General features: G+C 35.0%; 1 protein-coding gene across 26 annotated transcripts; it reads right to left on the reverse strand.

Moving 5' to 3' along the window:
- Positions 1–10,852: 10,852 nt before the first annotated feature.
- LOC141664240 (uncharacterized) lies at positions 10,853–20,140 on the reverse strand. Of its 26 annotated transcripts, none has more exons than XR_012551912.1 (10): positions 20,017–20,140; positions 19,514–19,801; positions 19,324–19,409; positions 19,146–19,217; positions 14,571–14,619; positions 13,821–14,488; positions 12,948–13,015; positions 12,604–12,741; positions 12,309–12,404; positions 10,853–11,883 (listed from the first exon to the last, which is right to left on the reverse strand). XR_012551912.1 is itself a non-coding variant. In XM_074470148.1 (3 exons), the coding sequence occupies exons 1-3, from the start codon at positions 13,649–13,651 to the stop codon at positions 11,647–11,649; spliced, it is 372 nt and encodes a 123-aa protein (XP_074326249.1). In that variant the 5' UTR covers positions 13,652–13,814; the 3' UTR covers positions 10,853–11,646. The 26 variants fall into 26 exon arrangements, 1 of the variants encoding a protein (XP_074326249.1); XR_012551900.1 differs by having other exon boundaries at positions 12,604–12,798; XR_012551906.1 differs by having other exon boundaries at positions 12,604–12,812.
- Between the last annotated feature and the right edge of the window lie 46 nt (positions 20,141–20,186).

Genomic DNA, 20,186 nt, shown 5'->3' on the forward strand with positions numbered 1-20,186 from the left:
CTCTCTTTATTTTCCTTGCTGTAGTGTTTGTTGCTAATCTCCATAAAAGTTTACATGGTATCAGAGCTAGCAACAGATAACAATATACAGTGAAGAGCTTGAATATAAAGAGATCTAATATATCTTATAGCTTGTTACTCTAGCCTGTTACTTTATTCTCTGTCATTCTTGAGTGTGTAACCTATCGAGTCTATACACTTATTTTTCAGAGTTTCTTTAATGGCTACTGGTAGGGTTTTTGCTACAGATCTTCAGAATCACTTATTCACTCACCCATCTGATGGCTCATTATCTGTGAGTGTGACTAAACTGTAGGGGGCTAGTGATTACAGGGCTTCGGAAAGGTCATTTGAAATACAGTTGTCAGCAAAGAGGAAGTTGGGGTTTGTGGATGGATCCATTGCGAGAGCACTACGAATGCATTCGAAGCAAGCCAATGGGACACTTGTAATAATCTGGTAATCTCTTGGATCCATAACAATATCTCTGAAAACATTAAATCCTCTGTGTTGTTCATTAATAATGCTTGTGATATTTGGAAACAACTTGAAAAAAGGTTTTCTCTAACTAATGGCTCAAGAAAGTACAAGTTGAATAGAGATTTGTTTAACCTTAAACAAAATGGCATGAAAATAAGTGAATACTATACTAGTCTAAGCTCATTGTGGGAAGAGATAGACTCTTTAAATGCTTTACCAAGTGTGGCAGATATCACACCAGAGATGTCAAAACTGTTGAAGGCGATAGAAACAACCAAGGAGGAGTCACGTCTTTTCCAGTTTATGAATGGATTGGATGAAGTATATGGAGCTCAAAGGAGCCAACTGCTGATGTTAAGCCCTTTGCCCTCGGTGGAAGTTGCATATGCTGTCATACAGCAAGAGGAGTCGCTAAGGGAGGTATTGACACAAGGAAATGTGTTTGACACAGATGTCATGGCCATGTATAGCAAGGGTAGTTGTGACAAGCTGCCGGTGTGCTCTTCTTGTGGAAAAAAGGGGCACTCGAGTGATAGATGCTGGATTGTAATTGGGTATCCAAAATGGCACACAAAGTACAGACCTGGACAAAAGATAACAAATGTGAAGAGCCCATCAAACAAACCATACACACCAAGAGTGGCGAACAATGTACAAGGGAACATTGATAATCAACAAGTCACAATGACTTCGAAGCAGCTGGAGCAAATTTTGAAGTTGATTCCAAATGCAGGAGCTGATCAAAAGGAAACAGAAACAGACGAAGAGATTGATTATGGTTTTTCAGGAATGGTGTACAAATGAGTGAAGGGTGTAACTGGAGGAGATGTAAAAGCTGGAGAGTGGATTGTGGATTCGGGAGCCTCGGATCACATGACATCGTGCCTGCAAAATTTGATAAATGTAAAGAGAGCACCCTCGACTTTCACAATAACTTTACCAACAGGAGCAACGACAGTTATCACCCACATAGGAGATGCAGTGTTAAAGAATGGAATGAAGCTGCTCAATGTACTCTTTGTGCCACAATTTAATCATAACCTCCTATCAATACACAAATTAGCACAAGATAGCAAGTGTGAGGTTGTTTTCAGTCCTTCAAGTTGCTTGTTTATTGATCCAAATGCGAAGACTGTAGTTGGCATGGGAGAAATGAAGAAAGGTCTATATTATCTCAAAAATGATAGCCCTGTTCTTGCAGCACAGGCTGAATCAAGTGACAAAAAGCAGGGGTCAAGAAGAGAAGAACAAGATGCTAGCAAAGTCAATTCATACGCCTTGTGGCATCAGCGCCTTGGGCACGCTTCACTGTCCAAGATGCAGCATGTAGATTGTGTCAAACCTTACTTGGACCAGCGAGGCAAAGAGGTATGTATTACATGCCCACTTTCAAAGATGACTCGATTAAAATTTTCGCTTAGTGAATCACACGCTGCACATGCTTTTGAGTTAATTCACACTGATATCTGGGGTCCGTATAAGACTTGCACTAGAGGAAAATACAGATATTTCCTCACTATTGTGGACGATCACACCAGGATGACATGGATATATCTCTTGGAAAAGAAGTCTGAATATTTAAGCGCAATGATGAGATTTGAAGAGTATGCGAAAAATCAGTTCAAAGGGAGTATAAAGATAATACGTTCAGACAACGCCCTTGAGTTTGCAGATAGGGCGTGTACTGAATACTTTGTAAAGAAAGGTATTATTCACCAAAAATCGTGTCCACATACCCCTCAACAGAATGCAAGGGTGGAGAGAAAACATCGCCAGGTGCTTGAAATTGCACGAGCTTTACGCTTCCAATCTGGTTTGGCACTTTCATATTGGGGGGATTGTGTGTTGATGGCTGTTCATATAATGAACAGATTGCCAAATGCAGCTCTGAAATTCGAAGTGCCGTATGAGAAGTTGTATAAGAAGAAGGTGGATTATAATGATTTAAAGGTGTTTGGATGTTTGGCTGTAGCTTACAATTCAACTCATGGGTCAGACAAATTTGCTGCAAGGGGCGTAACATGTTGTTTCCTTGGGTATTCAAATGCTACCAAGGGGTATAGGCTCCTAAATCTCGTAAACATGCAGATTTTTGTGTCGAGGCACGTGATATTCCACGAAAGCATATTTCCTCTCAACAAATCTAGTGCAAAACCTTATATGAAGCCTCTACCAATTTCTATGCCATTCTCCCAGGAAGGAACAAGTGATTTAGAAGTGATAAATGAAGAAGCAGAGGAAAATGCAGAGGAGACGGATACATTTCAAGATGAGGATGAAGAAGAAAGTGACGATGATGACACTGGAGAATCAAATGAAAGGGAAAAAGAACAAGTGCTAAGAAGGTCTACAAGGGAGGTTAGGCAACCTGTATGGCTGAAGGATTTTGTCACCCCACATGGATCGAACAATGCCATAAGTGCAATGACAGTGACAACTCAAAAGGTCAGCCCTCAATTCAGTTGCTTTCTAGCTGCCATAGAGGAAAATAAAGCAAACCCAACTACATTTAGTCAAGCTGTGAATAATGCACATTGGATTGATGCGATGAATGATGAATTAAATGCACTGGAGATGAATAAAACATGGGAAGTCACTGTGTTGCCACCAAACCGGAAAGAGATTGGCTGCAAATGGATATACAAGACCAAATTTAAAGATGATGGGTCAATAGACAAATATAAGGCTCGCCTGGTCATTCTAGGATATAAGCAAAAGTATGGAATAGACTACACAAAAACATTCGCACCAGTGGCGAAAATGACTATTGTGCGTGCTTTATTGGTTGTGTCTGCTATGAAAGACTGGTTTGTGCACCAACTAGACGTTTCAAATGCTTTTCTAAATGGCGATTTGGAAGAAACAGTATACATGTCTCTGCCGCAAGGGTATAGAAAGTATGGGGACAGAATATGTGCAGACAGAAGGGAGGAAGACACAAAGGAAGCTGGTGAAGATGAGAATTGGGTTTGCAAACTGAAAAAAGCTATATATGGTTTGCGTCAGGCATCAAGGCAATGACACAAAAAGTTAGCAGTTTTGCTAGTGTCCATTGGATTTAAACACTCAAAAGCTGATTACTCGCTTTATTCGAAGACTTGCAAAGACTCAATCACACTAGTACTTATCTACATGGACGATCTACTACTTTCTGGGAATAGCATGACAGCTATCAATGATTTAAAAGCTGAGCTATCTAGTCATTTTAAAATGAAAGATATGGGGCCAATAAGCTATTTTCTAGGCTTGGAAATTGACAGAAGCTCTGCTGGTTTTTTCATTTCTCAAAGGAAGTACGTGTTGGATCTATTAAAGGAATTTGGTATGCACAATTCTACTCCTTTGAAGCTCCCAATGGATTCACATGTGAGTCTCACCCCTGATAAAGGAGAGTTGCTCCAAGACCCACAAATATATCAACGTTTACTGGGGAAGTTGATATATTTGACTATAACGAGGCCAGATCTAGCCTTTCCTGTGCACAACTTGGCCCAGTTCATGCAGAAACCAACCTCAGTGCACATGCAAGCTGCAAAACGAGTTTTGAGGTATCTTTTAAAGAATCCAGCACAAGGTATCCTCCTAGCATCATCATCTGCTGCAGAGCTCACAGCGTATTGTGATAGTGATTGGGCAGGTTGTCCAATCACCAGAAAATCAACATCGGGGTATTGTGTATTGCTTGGCATGTCACCAGTGTCTTGGAAGACGAAGAAATAGTCAGTAGTAGCAAGGTCAACGGCAGAGGCGGAGTATAGAGCAATGGCCTTGACATGTTGTGAAGTTACATGGCTATCTAGCTTGCTGAAAGATATGGGACTTGTAGACATGCCACCCACCTTGATCAAAACAGACAACCAAGCTGCCTTGTCAATTGCTGCTAATCCTATCTTGCACGAGCGCACAAAGCATATTGAAATCGATATGCACTTTATTAGAGACAAAATTTCTAAAGGAGCAGTGGAAACGGCGTATGTGCCTTCTCATGCACAGGTAGCAGATGTGTTGATGAAGCCAATATCAGTCAAACAGCACAATTATTTGCTCAACAAGCTTGGAGTCTCAGCTGGTGCATCCACTTCGCTTGAGGGGGAGTAATGAATTTATTCTAGTGCCAATAAACCAGTCATATTTTGTGTCTAACTAACTTGGAATGTGAGCTGTCGTGTTGATTCAAATATAGCCAAAGAATGCAGATGGAGTCTTGGGACCACTGCTGTATTTGTTGGCATTCTAGTTTGTTATGGTGTGAGGGTATTGTAATATTTTACTTTCAGCAGTACGTTAGTAGTGTTAACAACTTTTGTAGTATTCTGATATAAGGACATGTAGAGCAGCTAGCCATAGGATTGTGAGCATTATGCTATTGAATGAATGCATTTGAAATTCCTCACATTCTCTCTTTATTTTCCTTGTTGTAGTGTTTGTTGCTAATCTCCATAAAAGTTTACATAATGTAAGAGTGATAGTCAATTGCCAACTGAAATCGCACATATAAAGTATATGTCAAGGCATAAATTAATTTCAACATGTAAATCATCAAATATCCAAATTATTAAATATAGGACTCTGCAAATCATAAAAATTTAAGAAAGTTAAAACTTACCTCAAGTATCCTGTCAACATTTCTCACATTGTTCACATGCTGGTTAACATCCAAATCACCCCATTCTGGCAAAATAAATTGCCTGAAATTATAAAAAATTAGAGAAAGTAAAAACAAAGCTGTGTGGAAATCCAACCCCCGAGGTAATAACCCTCGTAGATGAGTAGCAGAGACATATGTTAGTCCAGTATAGATATAATCTGTACCGCTGTCTGTAAGTTTTGGTAAAATCCTGTCAGGAGGTGCATCAACAAAAAAGCTTCCTTTTTAGCTTGGACTTCATATGGAAGTTTTGACAACTTCCCTGTCTGTTTGTTCATTATCTCCCAACAACTGTGCTCAAATGATTCAAAAGTTCTGGTCAATGTGGCTTATTAAACAAAACTAGCTCTATAACCCGTGCGAGGCACGGGCATGTTGTAAAATATAATATAATTTCTTCTTAATTAGTTTCGGTGTAGTTCTGACATAGTTGAAAGTTAATTAAGTAGTATTTGATAAGACAAAAAATATTTGTTGTGTACAATTTATAGGAAGTTCACGTAAAACTTCATCAGCTTTATAGCCTATGCGAGGCATGGGCATCTTCTAAACTCACATGTTAATTAACTGTGCACATATTATAGAAATGAATACATGTTGTGTTATATGAGATACACTTTCTTCCAATTTTATATTGGACAACCGATAAATGATATTCGCAAAAGATGTACTTGGAAGTATTTTAAAATTTGAATTCTATAATTGCTGAATTGCTGCCATTGGGAATGGATATTCATTTTTGACAAGATCCGGTTCATCCATTAAGACGAAATTGAGTACATATGTTTTAGTTGTATTAATTTCTTAGCAGCTGTCTCAACCGTATCTTTCATTATTTATGAAAATCAGCTAACCACATCGTTAAGGGCGTAGCTTTGGCTTAAATTTTTTAAAATATTTTATTATATATATTGGAAAACTTCCAATTGTATTAGTTTATGCTTACTTTCGATGATAATACAGAAAAAAGTTTTCTATGAAAGGCCAACACCAACTCTATCATCAGTATAAAGAATAAGTTCTCCTATATTTTTCGGACTCCATGATATACTAATACGGTTTTCGTGAAAATAGTTAACATATTAAATTACATGTTAACTAGAAAGCGCCGATACTGATACGGAGACACGGGATACGGGACACGAGATATAGGGATTCGTCAATTATCAAAGTGTCTTGGATACGGGACACGACAAAAAAAAAGTAATAAAAATATAAAAAATGTAAGATTTGTATATGTCAAAATATTGAACAACTTCATTCATAATAATAATAATAAAGTTTCTTTCATAATAAGTGATAAACTACTGTAAGATCTATTCTACATTTTTATTCAAATGATCATCTTGTATTTTATCGGATAGAAAGGTGAAGAGGGATGTTATAAAAGACAGAGAGACGTGAAAATAGGGTTAATATAAGATAGTTTGGGCTTTTTAAAGATAATTTTGAGCTTTTTTTATATGGGCCGAGTCGGTGGGCCGTGTCGGTCGCGTGTCGAACCGGTGTCGGCAGCGTGTCGGTCGCCTTTTTCTGTCGACACGCCACATATCGTGACGGACACATACTCAGCCGTATCGGTGTTGAGTCGCCGTGTCGGTCGTGTCGTAGCCTTTTTGGAGTGTCGGTGCTTCCTAGCATGTTAAAAATGAATTTTATAATCTACAAAATCAAGATAAAATTATAATTTCAGTATAAATTAATAAATATAACTGAAAAATACTAATATAACTATAAGTTGTTAATATACAATGATGAAGTTGTAATTAATATAAAATTATTATTAACAATTAATGAGGTAGATGTAATTAATGTGAGCTATTTAATTTGACAATTAACAGTATCTATTTATGAGGGGTATTTTAGTATTATCAAACATATAAATTGTCTCAAGCAACCCGTAGTTGCTCTATTATATAGAACTAGAAATTAATGTTCTGAGAAATTGCAATAAGTTCTCTGCTGTTTCTTTGTTATGTGTTCTTCTGTGTTTTTGATATTCAATGCTCTGTCTGTTGAAAATTATTTCTGAAAAATGCATAATATTAATTTAGAATTAATTAACCAATTAATTCAATTAATCAATAAATTAATCTTTGCAGATATAATTTATTTTCTTAATTAAATTATATGACTTAATTAATTAATAGAGAATTAATACTAATCTTGAACAACAACCACTCTTCTGACAATCTTCTGAAAATCACTGAAACTTATGAATCCATTTCACCACTTCAATGTTGACACTCGATGTACTGTCTGGTTCATGAATGACTAACATATGTGATGTTTCTTCATGTCTTGATTTTCTTCAGATTAAATCCCTGTAATTAATTGATACCCTGACCAGATCTCTGTCACTTGATTAAAACCACAATTTTGATTTATATCACTGAGCCTTGATCAATTTCTTGAGCTTCTTCTAGTGAATTAAGTCCTCAAGTCTGTAGATGAACAATGTTACTTGATCCTTTGACATATGTTACTTTGAGAGATCTCTCTGATGATAGAACCACTATTTACTTGTTATATCCTTATTTGAGTTGAGTTAAATCCTCGAATAAACAAATAGGCTATGACATATGCCTTTCATGTAGTTTAATTTCTTCTAAAGAGAATGAAAAAATAGGACTTTAGCAGCACCTCTTTATAAATTCACCATCATTGAATTATATTTTAAACCTAATTTTTTTAAAGTGAAACATTAATAAATAAATTGATTTAGTATATCTTCGTAGTTTTAACGGAGCTTGTGACATCTCATGTCAAATTTTGAATAAATTTAAATATTGGGTCAAGTTCCATATGTAATAATGTAAACTCAGTCAGGTAGTAATTTTGATACATAATATCAATTGACTTGATCGTATAAAGACCTCAAAAATATTAATTTTTATTAATATAAGATATTACAAAATTTATCCTTATTGGTAAGATATTCTTGTCGAGCTCGTAATTTAAATTTATTAAATCTAGATAGTGATGATGTATTTTCGGTTCGGTCATGTAGTCAAATTCGAGTATCTTTTCAAAATGGGTAAAATTCTGATTTTGAACCTAATAATTTTTATACATATTATCAATTGACTTGATTTTATAAAGACCTCAAAGATATTAATTTTTACCAACATAAAATATCACAAAACGTTTCTTTGTTGGTAAGATTTTCTAGTCGAACTCATAATTTAAATTAAATCTAGGAAGTGATGTGGTATTTACGGGCAGATCATTTAGTCAAATTTCGAGTATTTTATGAAAAATGGGTGAAGTTATAATTTTGAATTCGAAACAAATCGAATTACACTACTTATAACTTATCTAAATATGTAGTACACATATATATTATTTATATATGTGTATCTCTTTTCAACTTATAAAAAAATTCATTATATGTATAATTTATTTTTTATTAAAAAATAAATATTAAAAATGTATGAGACATTCTTTTCAAATTAAAATTTTTTAATAAATAAGGGAATAATCCTTTTATGTACTATGCTTAACTTTATATCTCAAATTCAATTGTTCAAAACTAACTCTACAGATATTTTAGTAATCATGTTTAAAGTTAAATAAATTGTCGCTATTTACGACTCACATATTATGTGTATGATAAAAAACTTAAGTAACAATGTGATGTAGTGGTAAAGTGTTGTGCTTGTGAATGTAAAGACTCGAGTTCAATTCCTGTTCTCTTATTATATATAGAAGAGATATTGTGTGGTATCAAATGAATTTCGATAGAAAAAATAGATTGTCTCAAGCAACCCCTAGTTGCTCTATTATATATGGAAAATGCTAAAAACCCCAAATATTTTCCCCAAAATTTTCCCAAATACTGATGTGTCAATCTTGTAACTTGTAAGTTTTCTAATAATAATATGGACCACGCGTGTATACATATGCGTTCCCGAATCAAAACCTGCCATGTGTGTTCCAAATCATTTGATATAAAATTTGGGGTATAAATTTGGGGCACCTAGCACTACTCATTATATATAATAGATAGATGCATAGAAGATCAATTTAACCATCTTAGCTAAATTTCCCATGATAAACATATCTAAAAATAGACATGATTTACCCTGGTTTACCTAAATGCGGTTTACCCTAGTTAACGTGGTTTGCAGGCTATTGCGTGAGCCCGTGGGGTTTACCTGGTGCGCACCCGAAGGGTAGCGGCTGCAGGTTCCCTACGATTAAAAGAAAATAAAAAATAGACATGATTTTCAATTTGGAGATGAAATATAATGGTTTTCCTATTAACACAGATAAAAATGTATTTAATATATATGTTATTTAATAACACAGATGTATATTTATTTTTTATGAATTATAATTTTCCATTGAGAAAATAATCTAATTATTACGCATTTAACTAAGTTTTATATTTTATATATCAATATCAAAATTTTGGAAAACTATAATTTTTAAACTGCCATGGATGTAACTTACATATTATAAATAATATTTTATATTTAATACTCATTCAGTCCCACTGGGTTGTTTAAGTTACTTTTCGGCACGCTTTTCAATACTCGTTTAAAATATAATTCCATAATATTTTTTTAATTCTTTTTTTTTGGATAAAAGTTTTATGTGTAAACTTTTATTCAATTTTTTTTTAAAAAAACATTATGAAACTATACTTTATAGAAGTATCGAAATACGTGCAAATAGTGAACGTAAACATCCCAGTGGGACGGAGGGAGTAATACATTTCTCCGGACCCTCAAACGTTTTACGCAAGGAAAAAAATTAATGACCAAAGCTATGTTTAATACGACTATAAAAGTTTTTTGCTGAAAAGTTGTCATAAAAGCGTTTGGTAACGCTCAAAAGCTACTATTTCAACAACAATATTTTCTTTAATATTGTTTTTTAATTTAATATGAATTGAAAATTTTAAAATCTTATCATTGGTTTGAATTGAATTTGATAGTGAGTTTTGGTTGAAAAGAGTTATTGGTTTGTTATTAATAATTATAAGATTATTATTTCCTTAAATAGTAGTACCGATGTTAGCTTTGGAAAAGAACACTGACTTGGTAAGAAAAATAAGAAGGTAACGTGTTTTAAGTGCAAAAGGTAATTGGTTAGTTATTAATAATCATAATATTATTATTATATTATATTTTATTAAATAGACTTGCTCGGGATAATTTTGAAAAAAGAGGTGTTTCAGTTATGGTTTTGTAGTTGGTAAAGGTAATTGATTAGTTATAATTTAAAAATAATAATCAAATTTATGAAAAATATATAAGGAGAATTAGGACCGTTCCAAAACTTTCAATTTCCGTCTTTAATATAATAGTCTAGTATAGTATATATATATATAGGGTCTTACTCAAATGAGAACCTTATTATTGTGAGATATGAGAACCAATTTTAACCACTCATTTTTAAATTTTATGTTAATCTTCACCACACATTAATTTAAATATTTAAAATTTTTATCATCATCTTCTTTCTAATTTTACCACCTGCCACCTCTGACTTACTATGATCACCATTTCCGACCACTACCAACTCCGACAACCACCGGAAAATCACCACCAACAAACATAAAATCACCACCGTCAAATCAAAAATCATCACCACCAGAAAATGAAAAATCACCGCAAGAAAACGAAAAATCACCACCGTCAACCGAAAATCACTATACTCGACCTCTATTTCTTCCAATCAGATCCGACCAATAGCTCAGTTCATTAACTCCGATCAATAAAATCATAACAAAAATCACCAACACTACAAAATATATTATAACCACCACAGAAAAATCAATATCACATATTCATCAATTCTGGCCTCACCCACCTTTTTCACCATTTCCGGCCAACCACAAGCTCTTAAAAAAATCACCATATATGAATATAAACAAACTCCAGGAAAACGAAAATCACTAACTTAGAATTAGTTACAATCAGAGATTGAACTATAGACATAAATCGCGTTACAACGGAATATGAAATCGACGTCGAAGAATGAACCAATTCCGACTCGATTGTCTGATAAATCGACGGTACCATGGTCGATTCATATTGAGATGGACTAAATATATAAGATCTAATAACGTCCTTTAGGTTGCAAAAAGCTTTGTAAAACAGAAATTAAGACATAGAAATTTTGCGGGATGAAGGAGAGAGAGGGGGGCAACGAAACTTATGTGTGGATGGGTGTAGATGTGTGTATATAGGTTGTATCTTGTATGTATAGTATAGAGAAAGAGGGGATAAAATGGGTGAGAGATTAGAGGGCTACAAGGGTGTGGGTGGGTGTGGGGGTGAGTGGGTGGGTGAAAATAAAATAAATATAAATTGAGTTGTTAAGATTTAATCTAAAAATAAAAAGTGTGCCTGTGATTAGATCTTAATTCTCACATAATAGTGGGGTTCTCATCATTTGAGTAACTTCTTATATATATATATATATCACAATTCTGTACCTCTATGTCTTTCGAAAATTGGAACTACTAGTTCTCTGTGGTGCATCATAACTTGAAACTACTAGTCCTCTCTAAGTGTCATAACTTGGACCTCCTGTACCTTTCTGCTCATCATAGTTGGAACCGCTTTGTGTATCAATATTGATCTTGACAGGAGCCACCCCAGATTTTTTACTGGCATTTGGAGTACCCCCACTAGCAGGTGCAAGTGCAACAGGTATGGTTGCAGCAGGAAGAGATGAAGTAGGTACTGATGTCGCAGATCCAGCAGTTACGCCACTACTCCCACCAGGAATTGGACCATGTATCTGAAACAAACAACATATCACCGTCAAACATGAAGTCATAAAGGAAAGGAGGAAACTATTAATGGCATGGGAATTAATAATTCAATTACATGCCTTATAGATCAGTTCTATTCTTCTCAACAGTTGACAACTTGACAATTTATTTCCCCTTGACAATTCACATAAATCAAGTGGGTCATTATTAATAAATCAAATATCAATTACTTTGTTTATCTAGATCTGGATCCATATAGACGAGGTTAAAAAATGGATGTACATGAGTCCAGAGACTACGTGCCTACTAATTTTTTTTATTATGTTTATACTTTGTTTTAATAAAGAGATTGTGACTCGGAGAAAAAAACAGAGTAGAATTTGACCGACTATCATTAATTCCTTAATATAACTAAAAAGATTTCAACTTGTGGGAAAGGAGAAAACAGTACCGGTATCAACAAATATCTTCATATTCATCAGATCTCGGACGCGAGCATTATTTAAAATGAGTATACCTTCTAATGGTATCACATCTGAAGGGTGACCTGCTCAAAATTTTATAGCAATGGTTTCTTATGGCAGTCTATAAAAAGATTAATATACTTGAATTTTCATCTATATAAAAAGTGAGAATTATATTAGGAAATTGTTAATATCTACATTCCCAATAAAAATTGTAAACAAATTTCAAAAGTAAAATTCCTCTGATTATATTGTTAAGCATATCTCAACTCTACCTTTTACCTTTCTTGGCTTAACTGTTGTCCAAGCTAAAAATATATCAAGATGGAAAGCAGAAAGTAAAGGCCTTCAGGTAACTTGGTGATTTATCCACGAAGTTGTGAGCGATCATTCAAGTGGTCAACTATGTACCAAACATAGCTTAAGCATTAAATTGTTCACAGCATCATCAGAGAACAGACAATTAGGCTTATGAATCTGTAAATTTAGAACTAATGAACAAATTATTCGAGTATTAAAATCGACAAAACCTAAACACAATTGAAATCGAAAGCTTCAAAAATCAATCCAATACATAACCATACATATATAACCCAATGAAAACAATTGTAAGATGATAGGATTACCTGAAACTCAATAAATTGGAAGACAAAACGAGGCTTGATTTTCCGGTTCCAACATCTCCCAAAAGCACCTGAATACAACTGGAGATTTTAGAAAGGCACGCTAATTTCATAAATCATAAATTTATGGGGACTATGCACCGAGAAAAATGACATGAAAATAGCTATAGAAAAAATAACAGTCTAATTAATATGGGCAAACATAGCTCAAAGTTTGACTCTGATCGTTGTTAGAGGAGAAGGACCTTCCTGAGATGATCGGCAGTGAGATCGGAATGATAACTGCTGTCACATAAATCTAGGAATTTTTGTGGCTTACTCTAGAAATCTAAGAATTAACCATATGACAGTATATGTAAGTTTAATCAGAAATGAATATAATGTCTCGATCCGCAGGACAAAAGTTAAAATTAAAATCTAAAATCACCAAAGTGAGTGATTGAATGAGTTCATATCCACTTTCCATATTCCTTAATTGCTATACAAATACAACAGGTCATATAAAAATATATGTAGCACATCATCACTCACAGTAGATATCTTATGCACATGTAGTTGGATATCATATAAATGTTAAAGGAAGGAGACCAACTTAACATAAGAAAACTATTATAAATTTAAATCATATAAGACTTTGTACCTGGAGCCAAACAGGTAGAATAATTGCAGTCTGCCGTAATTACCTTAAAAGATAAGAATGAGTACATCTTCGTATCACGGATGATTGCTCTTTTTAGATATACAATAAAAAATTACGAATTTGGATAAAATAGAAACTATAATCTCCACGCTGGAGCCAGGTAGGTTATATTTCCAAACATGTAAGTTTTGTTGCATAAAGTTTGTTATTCTACAATAGCAAACTATATGATTTACCTGTGATTAAAAAGGTTATAATTAAAGAGCAATACTTGTAGTTTTAGCACACAGCATGTATAGTTGCCACTAAATCAAACAGAAATTACAGAATTTTCTGGGTTTGTAAAGTTTGGGTTTTTTATGAGCTTTTAGTTATTAGGGATTTTATTTTGGTGAGAGCTATTGATTTTATGAATTGTATCTCACGGCTTATCCAACATATATATTTGAGTTACAGCTACATACATTATCATGATTTTTCACTGAAATCACATATGTAACTTGAAGAACATGTAAACATAGACTTCGAATTTAGATCAGGTGTTGACGGGGAACAGGGAACTTCTAATATTTTTTCTTGACACTTGATAACCTGCAACCCAATACTCCGGTAATCACTTTATCAACATTTTTTCCGCGAACTTGACAATTATTGACTACAGTTGCCACAGAGATAACAACGTCAGAGAGAGCAAGAGTAGAGTATTAGATCACCAAAAATTTAGCAAAAAAAACACTTTTTTGACTGTTTTCTGCTTTCATTGTCCGACGTAAAAGAATGAGGAACTTGAAGTGAACTTTGTGACGGACTACTCAAATTTGGATGGACATAAGGTAGATTTGGAATTCCATTTTCCTCATAACTCAAATCACCGCAACTGGTCTTGTTGATTTGACCCACACATCTGCAAACAATTGATGCAGCAATCAGTAAATATTTTACACTATGGATAGCGTTTTCATTACTAGAAAATCAATATAACATACCTTTTAACACCATCCAGCAGTTCTTAGTTGTTTGGATCATGCTTCAACCCTGCTCAATATGTTTATAAAGATTTGTTATAATCTTTCATGAGAAACTGGACAACACTTCTTCTGGTATATCCCTTGGCAAAGGTGTTATGAATATAAGTACTATCACTACAGTATAAATGCAGTCTGGTAGTAGTACAGGAATTGATGTCAGGAGTAAAGGGCTTTTATGTCTTTTAGCTGGAGTTAGTTAGAGGATGTATGTGCCTATAAATACATGTTTGTTACTGAATGTTCTTATGTTGAATATATGAAAAGGAATCTATTTCCACCAATCTCTTTCTCTCTCTATAACTGCTTTCTCTCTCTAGGGTTTCTATCTCAATTCTCTCTCTAAACTCTGTCTCTCTCTCAATTCTGATCTAAATCTCTCTGTTTCTCTTCTAATCTCTCTCTGATTCTCTCTGATTCTCTCTGATCTGTTCTATAATCTCTAATTCTGGCTGTTTACTTACATTTCTGCACTCATAAACCAGAAAATACTAAAAACATCCCTAAAAATACAAGTAAACCATGACAAATTGGTATCAGAGCTCTAAATCTAAATCAGCCACTGCTTCAAACATGTTGAGCACTCAATTCCGAGCAGATCGAGCCTAGGTACTCAGTAATCGCAGCTCAAAGTTCAGAACTTGAATTTTGCACTCAATCCAGGTGTATTTCAATCTCTACTTACAGATCTGTTCTTAAGAGAAAATATAAGTGTTAGTTTCTGATTGATTTTGCTTATTGATGTGAGATTAGAACTAGCTAGTATCAATTGTGATTGATATTGAAGAGATTACAGAATCATTAGGTTAAAAAAAAAACTATTCCTTATGTTACTGTTGTATTGAAGGCTGAAGCAACTTTAGGCTAGTACTTGTAGTGGCTGTAGTTTTGTTATTGTCAGTATTGGAGAATATTGATTGCTATTGTAAAGGAATTAAGGATGACTTACAACACTAGAAGTGCTAAGTAAGCTGAATCATCTCAGCAAGCTTCTCTTAGAAATCAGCAGGGGGTAATAGGTGCTAAAGAAAGTTCAGATGACAGAATTGTAAGGTTGCAAGCAGCAGTTGAGATGTTAGTTTCAGGAATGCAAGGAGCTATGACACAACAGCTTCATAATTCAGATCTATCATCAGAGGATGATGTTGAGACTCCAAAACCAGAGAAGAAGAAAGGAATGTTTAAGGATCCAGCACATGCTGCTTTTGAAAGGAATAGGAAGGGCCAACAGTTGGAATTTAGGTCTGTAGAGGAGGAATTTGAGGATCTGGAACTAAGGATAGACAAGAAGGAGTTTCAGAGTTTGAAGCACTTGAAATTGAGCTTTCCTGTATATAAAGAGGGTAGTGATACTGTGGAATGTTTGAGAGATTATGAAGAATATTTCACAATTTTTGAAGTAAGTGATAAGAGAAGAGCAGCTATTGCTGCCATGCATTTGACAGGAGTTCCAAGATCCTGGTATAAGTCATTCATGATTGGTAGACAAAATGCAACATGGAAACAGTTCACTCAGGCCTTCCTAGCTAGATTTGGAGAGGTTGATACTGAATTAGTATTTGACAAATTTAAGAAGTTGCAACAGACTTCTACAGTAGAGGTTTACTTTGATGAATTTGAGAAGTGTAGAGGACAGATACTTTTGAAGATTCCTGGTCTCACATCTGAATATTTTTTGGAAAATTTTATTGGAGTTCTGCAAGCAGATATTAGAGGAATGATAAGGCTATTGGAACCTACTACCCTGGAACAAGCATTGAAGTTAGCCAGGTTCTATGAGCAAACTCTCAACACTCAATCCAAGAAAAACACTAGTTACAGTGGATTCTCTAAGATTTCCAATAGTTTGGGTAGTACTGTTAAACATACTTCTGGAAATAACATTTCAGTCAACAAGGATAATGGTGCTTCTGTCCTAGTGAATCCTAGGCCTACTGAAATTGTCACTGCCAAACCAAGGCCACTTACATACTCTCAGAGGGAGGAAAGGAGACAAAAAGGACTTTGTTTCTATTGTGATGAGAAGTTTGTGAGGGGACATGAATGTAAGAAACCACAGGTTTTCTTAATGGTGACAGAAGAAGAAGTGTCAACTGAATATGAAGGAGAACCAAAGTTTGATGAGGCTCCAGGTGAAGAAGAGTTAGATTGGCAGGAATAGAAAATCATATTAGCAGCCCTTAATATGGAATCCAAAGATACTCAGCCTCTTAAGTTCATAGGTATGATCAAAGACAGGGAAATTGAGATTTTGATTGATGGGGGTAGCTCTAAGAATATAATTTATTCTCAAATATGTAGAGACTTAAATCTAGAGATTCAGTCTCAAGATCAGGTACAGATGCATTTGCCTAATGGAGAAGTTATCATTAGTTATGAGCAATGTCCACACTTGTAGTGGACTTGGAATGGAATAACATTCCGTACATCTGCTCAAGTGGTGGATTTGAAGGATTGAGAAATGATTTTGGGGGTGGAATGATTGTCAACACTAGGCGACTTCAACTGTAATTACAAACAGCATACTATGCAGTTTCAGTGGCAAGGACAAGAGGTGAATCTACCGGGAAAAGAAGAAAATTCATTAGAAGCAAGCTTAAACTCTCATATATCAGTGGTGCCTCCTCTGTGGATGGAGCAGATCATAGAAAGTTATTATGGAGATGTGCAACTTCAGGATTTAATCACCGAGTGTACAATTACTAAACAAGGTCCACAAGAATATTATATGATGCAGGGGTTACTTCAGTATAAAGGAAAATGGGTGGTTGGTAATCAGGGAGAGTTAAGGAGACAGATTTTTGCTGAATTGCATGCAAACAGTATTGGAGGTCATTCAGGAAGGCAAGCTACTCTCAAGAGAATAAGGAACTATTTTTATTGGCCTACCATCAATCAAAATGTTGGCCAATGGATAAGGGAGTGTCCTGTCTGTCAGCAAACTAAATAAGAAACAGTCAAAAGCCCAGGGTTGTTGCAGCCTTTATGTATTCCCCAAGAACCATGGAGGGATATAGCTATGGATTTTATTACAGGGCTTCCAAAATCTAAAGGCTATGAGGTGATATGGGTGATTGTTGATAGGTTCAGTAGATACAGTCATTTTATGGCCTTGTCTCATCCTATATCAGCAAAGAACTTGGCTGCAATTTTCTTTGAACATATCTATAGGTTACATGGGATGCCTGAGTCCATTGTAAGTGAAAGGGACAGCCTATTCCTTAGTGAGTTCTGGCAAACTCTCTTTAAACTGTCTGGTACAAGGCTGCATCTCAGTACTGCATATCATCCCCAATCAGATGGCAGTACTGAAAGGGTTAATCAGTGTTTGGAACAATATCTTAGGGGTATGACTAACCAGTCTCCTAAGGAGTGGGCAAATTGGTTAGCCTCAGCTGAGTGGTGGTACAACACTACATTTCACACTGCACTTCACACCACTCCATACCAAGTTGTGTATGGAAGTAAGCCAAGGCACTTAGCATGGCAGACCAGAGATCAAACTAATCTGCATAGTCTGGAGGAGTTCTTGAAAGCTAAACAGCTACAATGGAGCTGCTTAAAGGAATTATTGGAGGCAACACAAGTCGGAATGAAGCATTATGCTGATTCCAAGAGGTCTGAGAGATCCTTTCAATCAGGAGATTGGGTTTATTTGAAGTTACAACCCTATAGGCAAGTGACAGTGGCCATCAGGAAAACTTGAAGTTAGCAGCTAAATTCTTTGGTCCTTATGAAATTGAGGAAAAAGTGAGAACTGTTGCTTACAAGCTGAAATTACCAGCTACTTCTAGGGTTCACCCTGTTTTCCATGTATCTCAGCTGAAAAAAGCTATTGGGCAGAGAAAGGTTCTACAGCAACTTTCTCAAGTGTCTGAGCAAGGCACCTTTGAGCTAGTTCCTTTGAGTCAATTGGACACTAGACAAATTCTGAGAAATGCTAAGGTGGTTTATCAGTTGCTTATACAGTGGAGAGGTTGTAGTGTGGATGAAGCTACCTGGGAGGACGAGGACTTAATCAAGACTAGTTTTCCAGCTTTCTGTCAACCATGAGGACCTGGTTGCATTTAAGGGGGAAGGGTTGTTATGAATATAAATACTATCAGTACAGTATAAATGCAGTCTAGTAGTAGTACAGGAATTGGTGTTAGGAGTAAAGGGCTTTTATGTCTTTTAGCTGAGTTAGTTAGAGGATGTATATGCCTATAAATACCTGTTTGTTACTGAATGTTCTTATGTTGAATATATGAAAAGGAATCTATTTCCACCAATCTCTTTCTCTCTCTATAACTGCTTTCTCTCTCTAGGATTTCTATCTCAATTCTCTCTCTAAACTCTGTCTCTCTCTCAATTCTGATCTAAATCTCCCTATTTCTCTTCTAATCTCTCTCTGATTCTCTCTGATCTGTTCTATAATCTCTAATTCTAGCTGTTTACTTACATTTCTGTACTTATAAACCAGAAAATACCAAAAACATACAAAAAACCCTAAAAATACAAGTAAACCATGACAAAAGGTGGGATCGAGATCAATACACTTTTCTGCATCTTTCAACCCCTCCAGCATTGCACCTGGTTTTGTGAGCAAGCTGCTCTGTTGCTGTATGCCTGCAGTAATGAGTAACAAGTTTTTGTTAACTGCCTAATGTATATCAAAATGATTTCATAAAATCTATATGAAAACAATTTATTAATAACATTAATTATTAAAAACCTTATGATCCTTTGGATTTCTTCTCAAATATTATATTTTCTGCTTAACTGCTTCAGGATACTTATCCAGTTTAAAAAATTCATTGCCTGGTCAGAGAGGTAGATCCACCAACCACTCATGAAGCAGAGCATATTTCATTAGTGCATTATATGGGAAACTAAACGTAAAAAGAAACACAATAATACAGTACCTTCCTCGCGCTCCTCGTCCGCTATTTCCGGATAAAATATTCCTGTTGTTCCAGATCTTTCTTTGCTTTCTCGGCATAGTTGAGCTTCTTTAGCGTATCCGGGTTAGGATACTCTGCCAAAGCTGTCTGAAATATCTCAATAGCAGGTTTATAGTCCTTGGAGCATTTAGCCATTTTCACCAAAGCAGTTCCTTTCCTCGTCAAAGCTTTTGCAACCATCTTGAAATATGATCTGAGTTCTCTTCCTCTTTTAACAGCTTTTTCACAATCTTTAATGCACTCCTCAAACTGGTGGAATAATATCAGATGCAGGTTTTAAAAGATATGATGATATAGGGATCAGGGTGCAGGAGATATAGTATTTAAGGAGATACGACATATCTTAATATATAAATATCACTAATATTAAAAATTTACAGAAAAAACTCCAAATCTAAAATTTATCCGATATCCAAACAACACCCAAATCTCTATTTATTCAAAAATATCTAAACTTTACTTACCAAATCAAAAACATGAGGCCGTGAAGTAAGTCCATTAATCTTCACATTCATCAGAGTTACACCTACAAAACAAATCCCCAACACAAATACATATATTTCCTGTCTCAACTCTCACCAATTCTCATAAAAATCAAATTAAAGTAATTATGGAAAACTTTATTCAAACACCT

This window comes from Apium graveolens, chromosome 6 (assembly GCF_009905375.1).
Source record: "Apium graveolens cultivar Ventura chromosome 6, ASM990537v1, whole genome shotgun sequence".
NCBI lineage: Eukaryota > Viridiplantae > Streptophyta > Magnoliopsida > Apiales > Apiaceae > Apium > Apium graveolens.

Bases quoted from the DNA above. Each gene is read 5' to 3' on its own strand.
- LOC141664240 (XM_074470148.1), bottom strand. From the start codon at position 13,651: ATGTACTCATTCTTATCTTTTAAGGTAATTACGGCAGACTGCAATTAT. The intron at 13,016-13,584 runs GTACAAAGTCTT...AGTTGTATTCAG, and splicing joins TTCTACCTGTTTGGCTCCAG to GTGCTTTTGGGAGATGTTGG. The intron at 11,884-12,947 runs GTAATCCTATCA...TGTTTGTTTCAG, and splicing joins TCCAATTTATTGAGTTTCAG to ATACATGGTCCAATTCCTGG.